This window comes from Caretta caretta, chromosome 16 (assembly GCF_965140235.1).
Source record: "Caretta caretta isolate rCarCar2 chromosome 16, rCarCar1.hap1, whole genome shotgun sequence".
Taxonomy (NCBI): Eukaryota; Metazoa; Chordata; order Testudines; family Cheloniidae; genus Caretta; species Caretta caretta.
In genome coordinates, this window is record NC_134221.1 from 12,286,997 (window position 1) to 12,304,693 (window position 17,697).

The following is a 17,697-nucleotide window of genomic DNA, read 5'->3' on the forward strand; positions in this document are numbered from 1 at the left end:
AGCCCACTTTGCACATGAAAAGAAAACACCACAATTGACATTAATTGGCCCCTCAACAGAGAAGTCAGTGAGACTGAATTTCCCTCCAATCCTTAGATGGGATGCTACTAGTTCAAAGGTGTATTGGCTGGGTAGTGTGGTGAAAGTTTGTCCTTCCACTGCCCCTGCTGCATGGCTCACTGGAGGACTTCGGTCTCCAGGATTGTTTACCCAGCCCTGAACTCACACAGTGTTGCAACTAAGCTGAAGATTCAATAGCAGTAGGACTGGAATTCTTCTTGGTCCCTTTAAACAAAGCCCATCCTGCTTCTTGCCTTGTAGGCTTCCTTACTGAGGGCCTAGGCTGGTTTGAAACTGCCCTGTCTACACTCTGGTTAGAAAAAAATTTTCAAACCCTTTGTTGTTTACAGCTATGCCAGACTAGTCTAATAGAACCGTGCAGGTATGACAGAGAGGCCTCCTCTCACCATGCTCTCACCATTGCGAAGCAATGTTTGAACCAGGGGCTCACATTACTTTGTAATACTAGATTGACAGGTTCCTAGGTATAAGAAAAGTCAGCAATCTCTGTGTCCCCTGCAAAGGAAAGCAAAATCAAATACAAGAAAACTCTCCAGGCTGGTTCAGCATCTAGCCAGGATCACATTGGGCATATAGATTGAATACAAAAAGGGCTCCAAATTAAAACTTTAATTCCAGAACCCTGTGACATTCACATCTGGAGTCAAGTGCCAGCACCCAGACCTACACAGTAACAAAAATCTTGTGTGTGGTACATTACAAGGACTGCCCTGTGATTTTGAACTGGTTCACCCCATAACAGCTGTCTAAATTGCCTATTTAGCAAAGTGAAAAAGTTGGGGACAGCAAGTATCATAGGCCAGGGGAGGCTAAGCTGCTGCAAACCCAGGCTGTGGCCCCGCCCATGCTCCTCTCTGAAGCCGGTGGGAGCTCAGTTCCACCTGGTGGCCTGGGGCTCGGGCTTGCCAGCAATTTGGTGATGGGGCCGGAGCTCGGGTGTCTGGGTGACCAGCAGCTCAGGGCTCCTCTGTCGGGCACAGGGGTTGCTCCTGATAGGCTAGCCTCCCCCAAGGGGGGGTTCACCTTCTGCCCATGGGGACAGCTGTAATGTACATTAATACACTAAATATCTTTGCTGCTGCTTGCACTAACTGCACCACTCTAAGACTACTGGGTGTATCTGACTCACGGTCTTCGGGATGGAGTGTCTTAATTTTCATATTATCTCTTTGTTGCATTAACAGCTGGAATTCAACATTGGTAGAGTCCAGATGAACTTCCTTCACCTACTGAGCTCAGAGGTGGTTCAGCACATCACCATCCACTGTTTGAACATGTCAGTGTGGAGGGAAGAGTCAGCTCAGAAGCCTTCAGAAAAAGCGGTGCGTTTCAAGGCCTGGAATGGACAGATATTTGAAGCAGAAGGGCCGTTCAAGCCAGAGGTGGCAACAGATGATTGCAAGGTACAGAGCCCCTACAACGTGGCCAACAAAGCAGCTAAAAAAAAAAACCAAACTGACCTAAGAGAAAGTGGGAGAACTGGAGATGCAGCATGCCCAGTCAAGGGGACTTCACGGGGACATAAGAAACCAGAAGACATTAAATTTAGCCAAAGTCTAAGTACCCTTAGAGCATGCTGCAAGATCCAGCTATTGTCAGTGCTTCCCCACCAAGACCAAAGACAAGGGAACAGTGCTGGAAGAGCATTAGCCTCTATGAACCCCACTCTGAGCAATTTGCATACAGATCTAGTTAATCTGGGCAACGCTTACATTCTGCAGTAAGAGGTACTATAGAAATGCTTAAAATAGAGAACACATTTGAGTACCCTTTTTATTTAGAAGAGTTTTCTGCTTGGAGACAGTGTGATCTAGTGTATAGAGTTGAGAGATCTGTCTTCTATTCCCAACTCTTGCCCAGGGTTACACTGAGTCAGTGGCCATCTTTCAAATCCACACTTTGAAGGGTGACCTCTAATTTTAGGTGCCCAGCATAGAGGTTTCATTTTCAGTGATGCAGAGTACTCACTGCTTCTATTCACTAGATCACATTGCCTCCATTTCCCCAACCCACATTGTCTCACTTTGCCATAACTATGAACTGGTGATAACTTACCTGTCTCAGTGCTTTTCAGCCATATCTTGATGGAAATTATTCTTCCCCACAGGGATCTACTCACTCAGCTAATTGACCCCCATTTTCTCTCCCTCTTGGTTCAGATTCAGGATGGACACTGGCATAAGACTATCCTTATGTTTCGGACACAGGACCCTAATCAGCTGCCAATTGTCAACATCTACAACCTTCCACCATCCGAGCCAGAGAAACAGTATCACCTCGAGGTCGGACCCGTGTGCTTCCTTTGAACTGTGATCTCTACAGTGCTCCAAGGTTTTGGCCCCTTTTGGGGGGGCCTACGTGTTTAAGTAGGATCCCCTGTCCCTCTTCAGCACAGATGGCTGGGCCTTGTCATTTGGGTCAACTGTTGCTCTGGCCATAGAGCTCAAAGTCTTAAAGAACCTTGATCTCCCGAACTCAGTTGATTCTCCAGCATAGTCTTGAAAGAAATTTTAAAAAGCAGAACACTGGGGGGATCCTGGCATCAGCCAAAACATGAACAGTGAAGGGGGATCAGGAACTTGAAGGCCAGATAACACAAGCAATTCCACACACAGAGCTTTTTCCACAACCAAAGAAATAGAGAGAGATCTTAAGAAGAAACCTACAGTGCATATCTTTGTCCTACCCCGTTCCTGAGTTACCAAATGTTCTTTCCATAAAATTAGAGCCTCCCTTTAAGAGCTCATCTTCTGGACAGCTCACCGCTGAATAAAAGAGAGAGATGAAGTTCTCATAAGTGGATTTGCAAGTTAAATCTGGCTGCTCTGTGTACAGGAAGCATTTGATGTGCAATATTAGAAGAGAAACAAATATATAGATATATATTTTATTTAAGCAAAAAAAAAGTTAAGTTCTTCCTTCCGTGAGTCAGTCTAATAAACATCCCTTCTCATGTGTGATGATAGGGTGGGGGAGAGTCCCAAAGCTGAAAGGGGAAAATAGATGTTTGGGGGGAGGGGCAGGGAGGAAGAGACTGGTGCTAAAATAGAGAGAGAGAGGATGGGCTTGTCTGGTTTGTTTCTACCTCTCACTGTGAAATCTCTGGTGCTCTTAAAAAAAAGTGTGTTATTTTATATATGATTTTAAACTATTTAAGGTTCTGAAGGTGCTACAATATTTTGCCACAGACCCAAAAAAAACCAACAGCCATGGGGACTTCTCTAGAACAAGAGAAGGTGGCGGGAGGGCAGTTTGCAGTCTTTAGCTAAATCAGAAGAAAAAATTGAAATATTTTAAACACACTAAAAAAGGCAAATGATTTTTTTAAATCTAGGTTTGTAAAGATAATTGCCTTGGGTGTCAGTAAATAGCACAAAATGGGTCTAAAATAAGTGTGCCCTTGGGTTTTTTAATGGCATTTCACTGTTTTATTTTTCAGTGGGCAAGTTGTACCCCCCAAAGCTGTAAGAATTCAATTGTAGGGGAGCCTTGAAGAGAGCTAGTTTGGGTTGTTTCTGTTATATAAATAGTTTTTCCGTGTTGACAATGTGTATAGTTTCCTTGCCAGCTCTTCTGTATGCAGTGATTCCCTACACTGGGATCCAACAGCTGATCTTATTTAAAAAAAAAAAAAAAGTCCTTTGTCAGGACCTGTCTGTCAAAGCTGAAATTACGGTACCTTGTTGCTTCAGAACCCCACCAAGCTTGGAGGGGTTTTTGTTTTGTAGAAATCTAGACTCTGTGTGTAAATTTGGAGTTTTTGGAAAAAAAAAAAAAGAGGATAACTATGGTAATCTTTATTCTACATAAGGAATAATATTATGTAATCTGAGCTGTACTGTATCAAATGCTTCAGTGCCTGTTTTGGAGTTTTTCATGTCTCGTATGGACTACGGATTATTTGTTTGGAGAAAAACAGTCTCATTTTATGTATTCTTTTTTGCAATGGTCTTCAGTTTGTTTTTCCAGTGAGCTAAAAGTTAACACAATTTTTCAAATACCTCAACTCCCTTTCTGATTCTGGTGCTTCTCCTCAAAATACCTCAAGCTGCCAGCGCAGGGCTCAGCCATTGAGTGCCTCTCATCCCAGATCATTCTTCAGTGCCTTTGTGTTGAAGTTACCATAATCTCATCTCTTGCTTGCTTCTTTCCTAGCGCTCCCACACACATTCTCTGTTCCATTTCTCATCCTCTTGTTAATGGTTTTTTATGTTTCATGAGGTTGGAATTTCCATTTGTTCGCCTTAAATTTTTTTTTTTTTGGAACGTTAAATAAATATTTAAAACTGAAGCATTGAAATGGGACTTTCATGGTTTTTTGCTTCTTCACAGGAAATTAAGATGGGTGAGAGGAGCAGAAATATCCTCAGGTTCAAAGCTCTAACACAGGTGGAGCTTAAATCTAAACTTAGCCCCCTACGATCCTGCAATCAGCATCATGGGGACAGAGCACATCACCTGCATAGAGAGCCCTAGTGGCTTAGGCAGGACTCTGAATGGGGACACGGTTCTGCCTATATGGCACTCATTGCAGGATGAAGCCCATCGCTGCAAGCAGACCAATTAATAGACCCTTTCTCTGAAAAACAAACAAATCCTAAAAAATCTTCATAGAAGATTCACCAGCCCAGACACTAAATCCTCCATTTAGCCATAATAGAGAAAACAAAATACTGATCCATCAAAATCACTTGCCCCAGTCAAGACGAGTTGTTCAAGCATATGTACGACAAAGCTGCCCACCAATCTGATTTCTCCTCTGCTTTCCCTTCAGGTTACTCTCTCCACTGGAAAGAAAAGAAAGCAGCTAGCAAACTAGTCTTTTCCACTAGGCTCCAATAACCCCACATAGCTGTTTAAATCACGTTTCAAAAACTGTGTTAATTCTTGATTGGGTGTGAGCAGGACAAAATGTGTACATTAGAGTAAGTTTTAGTCCAGGTACCTCCTGCACCTGCTGACTTTGCCAAGACTTCCTTCAACCATTCAGTTAAGTTTGGGAAGATGCATGGCCTGGTGCATGAGCTTCCATTCAACTGGTAATAGCTACCCATATTACAACTAGAGCTCAATGGATGCATAGATCAGTTTGGATTTCCCACAGAAGCAACTAGGTCATTTTCTCTTCCAGGAACAGCTAGCATCCTGCTTCCTGGAAGAAAGTTAAACATTGCAGCTTTAAACCGTCATTCAGTGCTGCTTTGCATGAATTCCCATCAACATGGGTGACTTTTTGCAAGATCTACCCTATCCCAATCCCTCCCTCCAACCCTAGGCTAGGTTTGAAGGGGAAATCATAATCAGAGGCAGGCAGCAGTGGACATTTTGCTATAATTGCTTAATGGAACTGATGGGAAACAGTTCCAGATAAGCTTTGACAGTGTGTCAAAAGAAGCACAGACACTGAAGGGCTGATTATATCTGTCGGAAGTCCACCGTTATTCAATCACAAAATGCTAGTGTTCAGGAAAGAGACAGACAAATACAAGTGCACACAATTAGCTACACATACAGCTATGTGGCCACCAGCCCATCATATTATATATCCACCAAACAAAAGGATATAAAACATAGGGATTAAAAGCAATTAACTCACTCTGAAGCTAGAGAAGTCATAACAGTAAAAAAAGAGTCCATTCACATTGCAGTGGCAGTTCCTTTGCCTTACGTGCACAGTTGGTGTTTGACAAGTGGGTCTCTGTCTTCCAAGGACTGTTCCTAACACATCATCTTAAAAGGATTAAGAAATAGCTAAGTAAGGGAAGCTGGTCTATCAGGATCTAGAGAAACAGCAGAGGAGGAAAGGCAGGTTATAAAGGCCATTTTATCAATACAAAGCTAGATCTATTAGTCTGGTGAGAGCGCTAGTGCAATAGTTGAACAGTGAATCCAGCAAGGCAATCTTAAAATCTACAGAGATTAATGCTGTAATGAATAAAATTAATGCATAGAAGTGGCATAAGACAAGCCCTGTCAAAGGGCTCAGATACTAGAGTGATAGGTGTCAACGTAAGAACCTAAATAAAAACACAAAGGTTGAATAAAGGGCCAAAATCTTCTCTCCTTTACACTAGTGCAACTCTCTTCAAGTCAATGGAATTATACTGGCATGATAGAAGATTTAGTTTGGCATTGCAGACTATGAGACAGAGAGCTGAAAACAAAGGGGTTCACTTTTAAGAGTGGCAGCATCCTCCATGTCTCACTGTGGGCAAGGCTTAGCACCTTCCTGGGAACGGTATCCCTTGTCACCCTACACAGGACTTAACAGCACTATCAGCCAATTTATAAGCCATGCTGTGACTAAGCCAATGTAGAAAAATATGAAAGTTCCCTAAGGATTTTAGTCTGCTCTAGCTATAGCCTCAACACATCCCATTATCTCAGACCACAAGGCTGTCAAAGTGCCACTTTGAGGCTTCTTTAGTCAAACATACATAGCTTTTAAGTCCAGCACAAAGCAGGTGAAATAGTTACACAGGGTTTCTACATCCAACAGGTGTCCTCAGAGGGTTCTGGGATGATTTAGAGAGGAAGGACGGTTCTGTGGTAAAGGCACTAGATTGGGACTTGGAAAAACTGAGTTCCATTCCCAGTTCTGTCACAGGTTCCATTTGTGGCCTTAGAGAAATTAAGTTACTTGCCTCTGCTTAATTCTCCCTTTCTACCTCCCTGATCTGTCTTGTCTACTAGACTAAGTGCTTCAGAGTAGAAACCAGCCTACTCCATTTATGTAGTGTCTAGCACAACAGAGCCCCAATTTCATTCAGGGCCCCTGGCCGTTGTGTAATAAAAATAAATGACCATTTCTTATCTGACTTAGCAGAAGCTAGTATAGGAGGAGGCCAACAAAGCCTAGCTGGGCTCACCTCAAACTCCTGAAGATCCCACTTAGGCAGTGATGGAGGCCACATCTGGCAGATACATTCAAGGCAGCATCTCAGAAAGGAAATGCAAAAATACCCATCAATCTAGGTAGAAAAGCAGACAGTAAAAGTAAGAAGCTGAAAGGAAGCATAAGGAAAGAAGGATGAGTAGTTAAAAGCTTTGACATTATTACAAATTGATTTATTTAATATTGAGGGGTTAATTAATTAAAGAACTATGGACAGTTAATGGTGCAAAATAGATAAGGCCTTAAGCAGTAACAATAGTCTGTCATCAGCAAGGAATAAGGAAGCAACAGTATAAAGGAAGTTGAAGCCATTACACCGCATTAGCAAGCAGGCACATCCCATCCACTGATGAGTACAATTGGGGTGGGGAAGGGGAGCAGCAGGGAAAGTTTTCCATTAATGATGTAGCAAGTTGCTGAACTCCAATTCACCCCATTTGCTCCCCCTTTTATAAAATACTTTTTGTGAATATTTGTGCAACCAGCATTCTGTCCGTATGAATGTTCAAGGGAAATTAATTTCAGTTGATGCAAACAGAAACCAATTATTAGAAAATGATTTTGTCTATAGATCTGTTTAAAGGGCTTTTTACATTCTGTCAACACACCCCATAAACCAAAAATGAATTTAGCCTTATGGTAGAAGTTTAACAGAACAGCACCTCTCATTGCTTCATCACTAAGCAAACAGAACATTGGCCAAGTCAGGTACACGTCGCCAGCAAATTCCTGGATTCTGAGGTACATTTGGGAAATCTGAGATTTGGAGTCATGAATGTCTATAAATACAGATACCTGTGTTGAGATGAGAAGCTTCAGCTGGTGAGTTTGATTCCACTGCTTCTCACTTCCCTTCAAAAAGAAATCATGGCACTGACCTGCATTGCAATTATTCTTGGTTTAGCACATCTCCTTACTGCTAAACCCCTGGATTGTGAGCCTCTAGTTCCAGAAACCATTGACAATGCAACAATGACCAAGGTAAGAAGTGCCCTTAGAAGGGCCTCAACTTTGATGCTTATATTCTAGATGGGGCACTCAGAGGTTCATTAAGGACCTGTCCTAGACTAAGGCACAGGCCAGGCATGCAGGCAAGGGAACCATTTAGTAAAATTAACCATATAGTCAGGCTTTAATCTTACAAGCTGAGTAGTATTTATACCTCATCAGTACCCGCTGAAATATAAATTACTGAATGGAAACTGGGCAACAGCATGGTGTGCACCGCAGGTTTTAATCCAAGACCTGGAGATGTCTGGATTCCAAGTGATAGACCCTGGAGGGAACCCTTAGAAATTAGAGGAAGACCATTTGACAGAGCACCTCAATCCATTGGATTGGTCCCTGAGGAACATTTACTAAGTGCCTTCCCCACCTACTTTTAAACATACCAAGCGATGGGGATTCCAGGAGCCTGGGCCTCTTCCCAAAAAAGTATCCTTGAAACCTTAGAGCCCTCAGCATCCTAATGTTCATGCCACTTATTTTACTGGGGATTCTTAATAAATCTCTCTCTGAAGTGATGCCAGTGACTGTGGAATCAATGTGAAGAGAGTGCGACAATGGCAGCTAAAGTCAACGCTTACAGTCTGGAAACTCAGGTGGAACGCTGCCCTCTGCAGATATAGGAAAAAAAAGCCAGCATAAAACCAATCGACCTCCTTCCCCATTCTGTGAGCCACTCACAGCCCTAACAGGTTAGCTCTTGCAGATGAAGGATGCCTGCAGGGCAGCTGGCTCCTGTCTTTACAGAGCTCATGAAGGGGCTCCACAAGAGGAGCTTACAGATGCTTCCAGTTTTCTAAAATGATGCCAGCAGTTCCAGCCATATTTTGTTGGCATCAGCTCCTTAGCAGGGAACATGAATGCCCCCCTCTCCTCTTGTACCATGTGCTGCCACAGCTGTCATTATGTCTTCTTTTTACTGTCCACTTTCTTTACATGTCTCCACTGCTTAATTTGTCCCTGGGCTGAGCCCCGGCACCACTGGGTATCCCATGTCAGTTATGAAAGTAAAAAAATTGCTTGATCCCCAGCAACCTCCTACATTACATGTCTCCTTTCCCATCTCTTCTCTGCCATTTGGTCTTTTTTGTGTCCCCTCTTCCTTTTGATTTCTTATTCTTTTTTGTTCATTTGCCTGTTTTTGCCAACTCTTCTCCCTACCCCCCAACCCATAGCTCTGATTCCCCCTCCCTACTTCATCAGCCAGCAGACAACACACCTTGCTAATGGGAGTGGGGCATAGTTGCCATCCAATCCAGAGCTAAGTGCCATGGGAGCAAAGGAGAGGAGTTTAGCAGAGTGAGCTGCCAGCTGAGCCTGAACCCCTGTACACATGAGCTGTTCCCACAGCCAGCTGCATTACACAAGGCAGTAGGGAGGGAAGGTGGAGGACTTTCAAGGAGCTACCATCCTCTTTGCTGGTGGACGAGGCAGCATGTTTATTCCATGGGGGGTGATATCTGGCATCTTTCCCTTCTCCTGGGCATGTGGTCTAGCACAACCTCTCCCCCCAAGTTTGAAAACAGTGTATTACTGTTACCCCACCTAGAATACTCACCACGACTTTGGGACAAATGGGTAGCATGGGTGCTGGCCTAGGGTCACATACGTAGGCTAGAGCATTGCACAGAGTGCTTTGATGGCGTAAGAAGGTTGTTGTGGTTTTTCAGCACCTTGATCCTCTTTCAAGGGAAGCTTTAGTTCCACCAGGTAAGAAGAGGCTATCACCACCAGCTGTGAGAAAAGCATGGGGTAACTGGCAATCTGCCATAAAACTTACTGCCACAAAAAAATAGGTCTATTTAAGTTGTAAGTTCAGGAGAGAGACCATTCTCCTCTGTGTCCGTACAGTGACTTGTACAAGAGGGGCCCTGATCCTGACGGGGACCAATACACAATCCAAATAAATAATTACACATACACACATGCTGAGGCTTATAGGGTCTCCTAACAATTTGTTTCTTTTTCTTCCCTCCTCATCTTCACAGCTGCTGGGCAAATGGTTCTACATTGTTGGGGCCTCTCAGCACCCACGCACCCTAAAGGAGATGGAATTGATAAAGAATGCTTATTACTTCATATACCCTAGCAGCCATCAAGACAACTTCCCCGTCACACAAGTCATGAAACTGTAAGAGCATTTACAACACAGACCTTACTGACAGTGACATGCTCCCTTACTCAGGGAAAATATTTACACAAAGTGCTACTCTGGAACAGAAGGGTGGATTCAGCTACCCTGACAATCCCTTCAGATTTCCCTCAGTTGACTGGGGGTGCTAATGTAATATACATACAGAAAGTTTGTGTGCAGTTCTGTGTTTGATAGAGGCATGTAATTCACATTGGCTAACAGAATTTAACCCAGAGAGCCATAGAGCATCACCCCCTGTGGTTAGTCCACTGATTAATCTCTTCCCCTTTAGGAAGGACAAGTGTGTGGTGGACAACTCCAGTTACATTTCAGTCATCTGGGACAATTTTACAATGATCCTGCACGGTAAGAATCCAGAGATGCTAACGAGAAAAGCAGAAATGTCCAGTGCATCCTATTGGGAAGGGTGGATTGAGTTGTGGTTGGAGAGGTAGGAAGGTTTTTGTCCATTTCACTTTCTCATTTCTACCACACATTTATCTGGTCCCACAGCAGAGTTGCATAACTAATCTGAATCCAGAGGTCAGCTTCCCCCACTTGGCAAGGAATAATTTCCTCTCCTCGTGGGCAATTCTTTGCAACATGCTCATTACAGTGATAGAAGGATTTGTCTGTATCAGGTCATTTCTGTAGCCAGTAGTGGCCTCCATATGCAACAAACACACAGAACTGCCAAAGCTGATCATTCTGCTACAGCTAACACTAGTTTCCAAAAGGGTTTAGCCTGCAGGCGTGAAGGGGTCAGCACAGAGACATAGGTCTGCCAAGCCACATCTAAACACCGGTTTCTAGGTCCGTATGAGATGAGTTTTTTACACCTATACACAGTACCACCAAATCACAGAATACAGTCAAATGTCCTTGTAGGTTTATATTACACTTCTCCTGAGATTTTGGACCGAATACTCTAACCACCCCTTGTGCCTGTTCTCCTGAAGGGCCAAACGAAACTGGCATAGCACAACTTATCAAGAGCCGCTCCGAAGACACTATGACACTATACCACATTGATGGGACCCACAAAGGGTTATCGATCTCGGGTAAGTAAAGCACATCCCCGCACCAGAAAAGGACCTAGATAGCCAGAGATGCTCTATGTAGCCCCTGTTACGACAGCATCTCACAAACCCCCTGCAAAGTAGAGCTGTTCAGTTATCCCCATTTTACAGGGAAGGAACTGAGGGACAGAGTAAATTAAGTACCTTGCCCAAAGGCACACAAGAAGAGCCTGGAACTGAATGCAGGTCTCTCAAGGACCAGTGCCCTAAACTGAAAGAGCATCCTTCCTTCTGTTCTGCTCCTAGAAAAGTGGCTGCAGGACCCAAGAAAGAGAAAGGCAGGGACAGAGCATGAAAATTAAGTAGCTGCCTAGTCTGGCCTGGGCAGGAACAGTGGCTGATTCTAGATCTTTTAAAGCACCGTGTATATGCTTAACAACAATTATCTAGGTCCTAGGATAAAAAGATTATGGCCAGGAGGGTAAATATTAAAACCTCGGAATCAGTTTTGATTTTAGGGACACCCCATAACTCTTTCCATCTCCCACTGGAGATGGGCTGACCAGACAAATCTCTTCTATCCCCTCCCCCACCCAATAATAATAATAATAGGGGAAATAGAGGGTCCCAACAAAGAAGAATAAAGAGGGGATGCAGCTCCCTTAGCTCAAGGGGGAGAGGTACATGCTTTTGAGTAGGAGATCTGAGTACTACTCTTTGTTGGTGAAAGCTTCAAACAAACCATAGGTACAATGCAGCTACTATACCTCCTAAAACCAACTCTGCCAAATGATTTTCTGCAATTTAGTATTGCATCTTTCAAAACAGCCCGGGCCCAAAACATGAGCACAGAGCAGCTGGAAGAATTCAAAACTCAAGTGGCATGCCTTGGATTGAAGGAAGAGGAAACATTCTATTCTCTAGATAAGGTAAAGATCAACATGGGGTTCCTATGAGAGTTATCAAGCCATCTTTAGAGCTTCAGAATCACACTGAAATTGGGATCAAAATTAAATGCTCCAGCCTCCTCCCTGAAAAGTGGCTTAAAAAAAAGAAAGAAGAAGTTTAGTAACCCAAAGCAAACCCCAACACGTAACATATTCAAGAGTATGCACTGCACCACGATGATATGATATAATGAATGGGCTAGTGAGCCGTCCACTGCCCTTTAATTAATGGAATCAAAACTGCTCAACCATCTGCTATAGCAGGGGTGGGCAGGCAAACTTTTTGGCCTGAGGGCCACATCAGGTTTCAGAAATTGTATGGAGGGCCGATTAGGGGAGGTGCTGTCTTCCCAAACAGCCAGGTGTGGCCTGGCCCCCCCACCCCCTATGCGACCCCCCTGCTTCTCACCCCCTGACGGCTCCCCCAGGACCCCTGCCCCATCCAACCCCCCCGGGACCCCTGCCCCATCCATCCCCACCCCCCACTCTCTGTCCCCCGACCGCCCCCAGACCCCCCACCCCCCCGCCACCCCATCCAACACCCCCTCTCCTGCCTGACTGCCCCCCCCGGGACCCCCACCCCATCCAACCACCCCTTCTCCCTGACTGCCCCCGGAATTCCTGCCCCCATTCCCCGCCCTCTGACCGGCCTGACCCCATCCACACCCCCAGCCCCTGCCCTCTATCCAACCCCCCTCCCTGCCCCCTTACCACGCTGCCTGGAGCACCGCTGGCTGGCGGCGCAGCTGCTCCAGGACAGGAAGCCACGCACCACGCAGCGCAGAGCACCGGGTCAGGCCGGGCTCTGCAGCTGCACTGCCCCAGGAGCTTGCAGCCCCGCCTCCCAGAGCATTGCTCCAGCAGCGTCAGGAGCAGAAGCTGCGGGGGAGAGGGGACCGGGGGCAAGCCTCCCGGGCCAGGAGCTCAGGGGCCGGGCAAAACGGGCCCACGGGCCGTAGTTTGCCCACCTCTGTACTGTAGAACTTATACTGGTAACCCCAGTGGAGACTCTCCCGTAGCTCCGAGTTAGAAGGAGGGTCTAAGCTAGCTGTCCTCATGAAATGCCAAGTGTGCACCATAGGGACAACCATGATGTTCCCTAGTGGCCACAAATGTATTCACAGCAAGTATAATATAAACCAGAAAGAATACAGGAGCAAACCGTCTACCCCCATGCCTTGATAGGAATTAAACAGAGAGAACTTTAGCTGCACAGACCCCTTCCCCAAAAGAGACATAAACCTCACAGTTATTGTAAAACCAATAGGTACTGACCATGTACTGGGCTGGTGTTAGATCAGAGTCCTTCCCTTCCAAACTGCCTAATCCTTGCCTTCCTTAGGGAAGTGCCACCAGACTCCACATTCACCAGTCCATTCCTTAAACCTTTCAAGTCTTTTGGAATCCTGTCAGGTTTAAACACCACCATAGTGAAAACTGAGATTGCCAAACCCAGGGCCTCCAAAAACATTGAGCCAGCACACCATGATCAAGGCCAGACATACTCAGGCCCATTTAATAAATGCTTCTTCCTTCCCTCTGAGCAGCCAGCTCTCCCCAGTAGCTGGCTGGGGCAGCTGCGAGCCCTTAATGAGCTAACAATAGGCAATGCAAACCCACACAAGGAATACTGCCAGCAATGCCCCTCTGCCATGTACATTGGTCAAACTGGACAGTCTCTACGTAAAAGAATAAATGGACACAAATCAGATGTCAAGAATTATAACATCCATAAACCAGTCGGAGAACACTTCAATCTCTCTGGTCACGCAATCACAGACATGAAGGTCGCTATCTTAAAACAAAAAAACTTCAAATCCAGACTCCAGCGAGAAACTGCTGAATTGGAATTCATTTGCAAATTGGATACTATTAATTTAGGCTTAAATAGAGACTGGGAGTGGCTAAGTCATTATGCAAGGTAGCCTGTTTCCTCTTGTTTTTTCCTACCCCCCCCCCCCAGATGTTCTGGTTTAACTTGGATTTAAACCTGGAGAATGGTCAGTTTAGATGAGCTATTACCAGCAGGAGAGTGAGTTTGTGTGTGTATGGGGGTGGGGGGGATGTGAGAAAACCTTGATCTATGCAGGAAATAGCCCGACTTGATTATGTAAAGAGTTGTCACTTTGGATGGGCTAGCACCAGCAGGAGAGTGAATTTGTGTGGGGGGGTGGAGGGTGAGAAAACCTGGATTTGTGCTGGAAATGGCCCACCTGTTGATCACTTTAGATAAGCTATTACCAGCAGGACAGTGGGGTGGGAGGAGGTATTGTTTCATGATTTCTGTGTGTATATAAAGTCTGCTGCAGTTTCCACGGTAAACATCTGATGAAGTGAGCTGTAGCTCACGAAAGCTCATGCTCAAATAAATTGGTTAGTCTCTAAGGTGCCACAAGTACTCCTTTTCTTTTTGCATTTTAACAGCTTCTCTCTCTTCTCCCAGCAAAGGGGTTTCGCCTTTAACATTCACCTCAATTTGCTTGCTTGACAAAAATCTTCGCTGCTGAGCAAGCATATTGTTCATATTCCCGAAGCAGCAATGAGCAAGTCCACAGCCTAGCTGAAGCAATGTAAATCTTTAAATAGAGAGAAACGTTCCTGCGACACAACTTCTTGCCCTAGAGGCTGCTGAAGTTGACACTATTTTAGCCTTTTGGGGATTCTAGTGTGTTAGGCAGGAGGAATTTGAAAATGCACAAGAAATACTGTTAGTTTTGCTGTAAGAAAATCCTGTACTACTAAGAGCACATTTTACACACGCGATACTGACTCTCACTCTTGTTCATCTCTGTAGGATCTGTGTCCCATGGAAGAAGAAAGATGACAAAAAGCACTCAGTTGAACTGGTAGAACCATCACTGGGGTAACACACATTGCCACAGCAACGTTGCTCTCCACACTGGATATCAGCAGTTGTTAATTCTCTTCCACCTGTTTAGCCACTGAAGGATCTCCCCTTGTTGCATCTGACCATGTGGTTTCTTTGGCACAAACTACTGACATTTTCATTTTCTGTGTTCTGCACCTTTACATTTCTAAGCACTCTTCACGCATGCAGAGCTCAGCAACCATTTGTTCTCAGCTCTTAGTGCAGATTTTCACAAAGGAGACCCACACACTATGCTCTCTCCTGAAGACTTTACTTTCGTTCTTTCTTGTTGATTTAAAAATAAAGATAAATCTGACTGACAGTAAATGTTTGCTATCTGAGTATGGCAAAAACAAATACCAGCTTTTTTTTTCCCTACAGTAAAGGTCTTGTACTGACATCTGCCCCTTCAAGCAGCACTTACTATGCCCCAAAATAATATACAAACGCGCACACCTTTAAATTTTCTATAAAACAACTGTAACATGGCTGAATGATAACATCACCCTTTTTTTCCCCCCCCGAGTGGCATCATAACACTTAGGGACAAATCCTGAGTTATTGGCTGTTAACTACCAAGCCAGCAGTGCCATAGTAATGGGCCATGAGAAAGCTGTCATTTTCTTCTGTGATAGAGGCAAAGGAGATGGAAGAGACTTGGGTATGAATCAAAATTGCAGCCCAGATAAAAAGAAAGATTTCCTTTTGTCTTTTCTCTCCAGTCCCCTGTTTGGTTTCCCTGCTGTACAGCTTAGCTCCCCTACATGGGAACTAGGAACAGCAGCAGTGTTAGTTGGCAGTAAGGAACTGATCCAGCTCCCATTAGAAGTCAAGGGAAAGATTCCATTTTACTTCAGTGAGAGTTGGAACAGGCCCTAAAATCCCTGTCTCTCAGGTATCAGCTAAGAGGTAAGCTGGGGAAGGGCACAGCTAACTTAAAAGATTCCCGCCCTGCTTCAGTACGAGGTGTCACAATACCCCTACCCACTCACTCACTATATCCAAAAGCAGCATTGCATGGTCTCTGGCCATGTTGCCAGGAAAGCCAAAAACAATCCAGCACACTATGCTCTTAAATCTGCCATCAATGCACAAAGGGGTGCACCCCCTGACCTTATCTAGCACCATCACGGGACTGCCCCAGAGATTCATGAATTCACAGGAATGAGCCAGATCTGGGAACGTCACTACACGATATCTGGTGCAACGCCATCAACTGTGATCACTCTGGCTGGTGCAACAGTCCTCAGTAGACTGTGTGTGATTGACTGATTGATGAACTGAGTGATGGATGCAGAGGAAACCTTTCAACTTGTTCTGAAATTTTACAAACTATAGCTTCAAAACTAAATGTTGATATTGTTTTAGGGCCTGATCTCGCAGTCTCCCATGCATAGAGGTTTCATTAACTTCAGTGGAACCTTCTCACGCAAAAGGCCAGGAGGATCAGAGTACATTAAAGATGAAAGGCACCCTGCAGGGTGGGGAACACACAGTGAGGAGAAAATGAAAATATTCCGTAGGACACATGCTCCAGGGCTCTGATGAGAATTCACACCTCACCCTTTTGAAGACAATGACACAGTACTGGAGTTCCATTTGGACTATGCCCATCACAGCCTGCACACACATGAGCTACACTTGCTGGGGGAGTCACACTGTCTAACCACAATGTAACCAACATCCCGCACAGTTCCTTAGGGAATCATTACCAAGGCACAGTCAAGATTGCTTGTGTGACTTTAACTGTGAATTTTCCTTTCTTTGAAATTTTTGCAGTATTATAACCTTATTATTTCATCTCTTTTTAATGTTTGGGGATCATTATAAGGTTTGAAAGCCTGGAGTCAGTGATAGGAACTTTCAACAGAAAAGTGCAGTATGACATGGAGTTTTGTTTCATCTGCAAACATGAAAAAGCTCAGAGCTGCCTATTTCACGCCACATTAAAGTGCAGAATTCAATGCAAAAGATACTTTTTTAAAATCATGGAAATTTCGCAGAAAAACGCCTCATTACTTAATCAAATACAATGTGGCACGAGTTTATTACATGTATATTTGTACAGTAGATTTACTCCCCCGAAAGTGGCAGGCTGATTTTTATAGAGATGAGGGTGAATAAAATAGATTCCTGTGCCCAGATGAGCAACTTCAGCCAGTGCATTTTATTCCACCTCCCTTCATGTGAAGCCCTGGCACTATGTTGGTCTACATTGCTGTTGTTCTCAGCTTAGCACATCTCCTCACTGCTCAACCTTTGGATTTTAAACTACTTCCACAAATACCCGATAACACCACAGCATTCAAGGTAGGAAAAGCCCTAGGTAGGGTCATGCTTCTTCTGGCAGTTACACCCCAGTTCCAAGCAAAGGCTGGACAACAACTGTACGGAGAAGACAGTTCACTAATGTCTTCATATCTGTTGTACAGAGTGCACAGCACCCTGAATTTACATCACAAAAATCTCTCAAATATAAAACCCTAGATAAAATACTAAGGCACCAGGCAAGACATCAGGAGACTGGTGCCTATGACTATTCCTGCCTCTTCTACAGACTTGCTGTGTGACTTTCGGTAAATGTCAGTCCCTGTGTGCCTCAGTTTCCCAGTGAATATTTCCCTACCACACAGAGAACTGAGAATTCAATACTTTGTCACCAGAAATTTCACAAACCCCACAACTTCTAACCAGGACTTCATTACGGATAGCAGAGTTCTCTTTTGCTTTGAAGGTTTCACCTTGCC

At 44.5% G+C, this 17,697-nt stretch overlaps 2 protein-coding genes and 1 long non-coding RNA gene across 8 annotated transcripts in view; 2 read left to right on the plus strand and 1 right to left on the minus strand.

The window, feature by feature from the left end:
- The window catches only part of COL27A1 (collagen type XXVII alpha 1 chain), a 239,406-nt gene extending 235,025 nt beyond the window's left edge, over positions 1 to 4,381 (plus strand). For all 6 annotated transcript variants that reach the window (XM_075120654.1, XM_048823074.2, XM_048823076.2 and 3 more), the window contains 2 exons: positions 1,266 to 1,484; positions 2,241 to 4,381. In XM_075120654.1, coding sequence (XP_074976755.1) covers positions 1,266 to 1,484; positions 2,241 to 2,387 — 366 coding nt within the window. In that variant the 3' untranslated portion in view covers positions 2,388 to 4,381. The remainder of the gene's footprint in view (positions 1 to 1,265; positions 1,485 to 2,240) is intronic.
- A 3,384-nt stretch (positions 4,382 to 7,765) lies between these two features.
- On the plus strand, positions 7,766 to 15,223 carry LOC125623586 (alpha-1-acid glycoprotein 1-like). The gene is made up of 6 exons (XM_048823188.2): positions 7,766 to 7,957; positions 9,970 to 10,112; positions 10,408 to 10,481; positions 11,075 to 11,176; positions 11,963 to 12,063; positions 14,876 to 15,223. Exons 1-6 carry the CDS (start codon positions 7,844 to 7,846, stop codon positions 14,903 to 14,905), a joined length of 564 nt encoding a protein of 187 aa, XP_048679145.1. The 5' UTR covers positions 7,766 to 7,843; the 3' UTR covers positions 14,906 to 15,223.
- Positions 8,381 to 12,877, minus strand: LOC142069425 (uncharacterized). The gene is made up of 3 exons (XR_012665246.1): positions 12,793 to 12,877; positions 9,540 to 10,020; positions 8,381 to 8,592 (listed from the first exon to the last, which is right to left on the minus strand). It is a non-coding gene; the product is annotated as an uncharacterized LOC142069425 (long non-coding RNA).
- Positions 15,224 to 17,697: the final 2,474 nt, after the last annotated feature.

Excerpts from the sequence above, each read along its gene's own strand:
- LOC125623586 (XM_048823188.2), top strand. The coding sequence starts at position 7,844 with ATGGCACTGACCTGCATTGCAATTATTCTTGGTTTAGCACATCTCCTT. Across the intron at positions 10,482-11,074 it reads TTTTACAATGATCCTGCACG|GGCCAAACGAAACTGGCATA; the intron begins GTAAGAATCCAG and ends GTTCTCCTGAAG. Across the intron at positions 12,064-14,875 it reads CATTCTATTCTCTAGATAAG|GATCTGTGTCCCATGGAAGA; the intron begins GTAAAGATCAAC and ends TCATCTCTGTAG.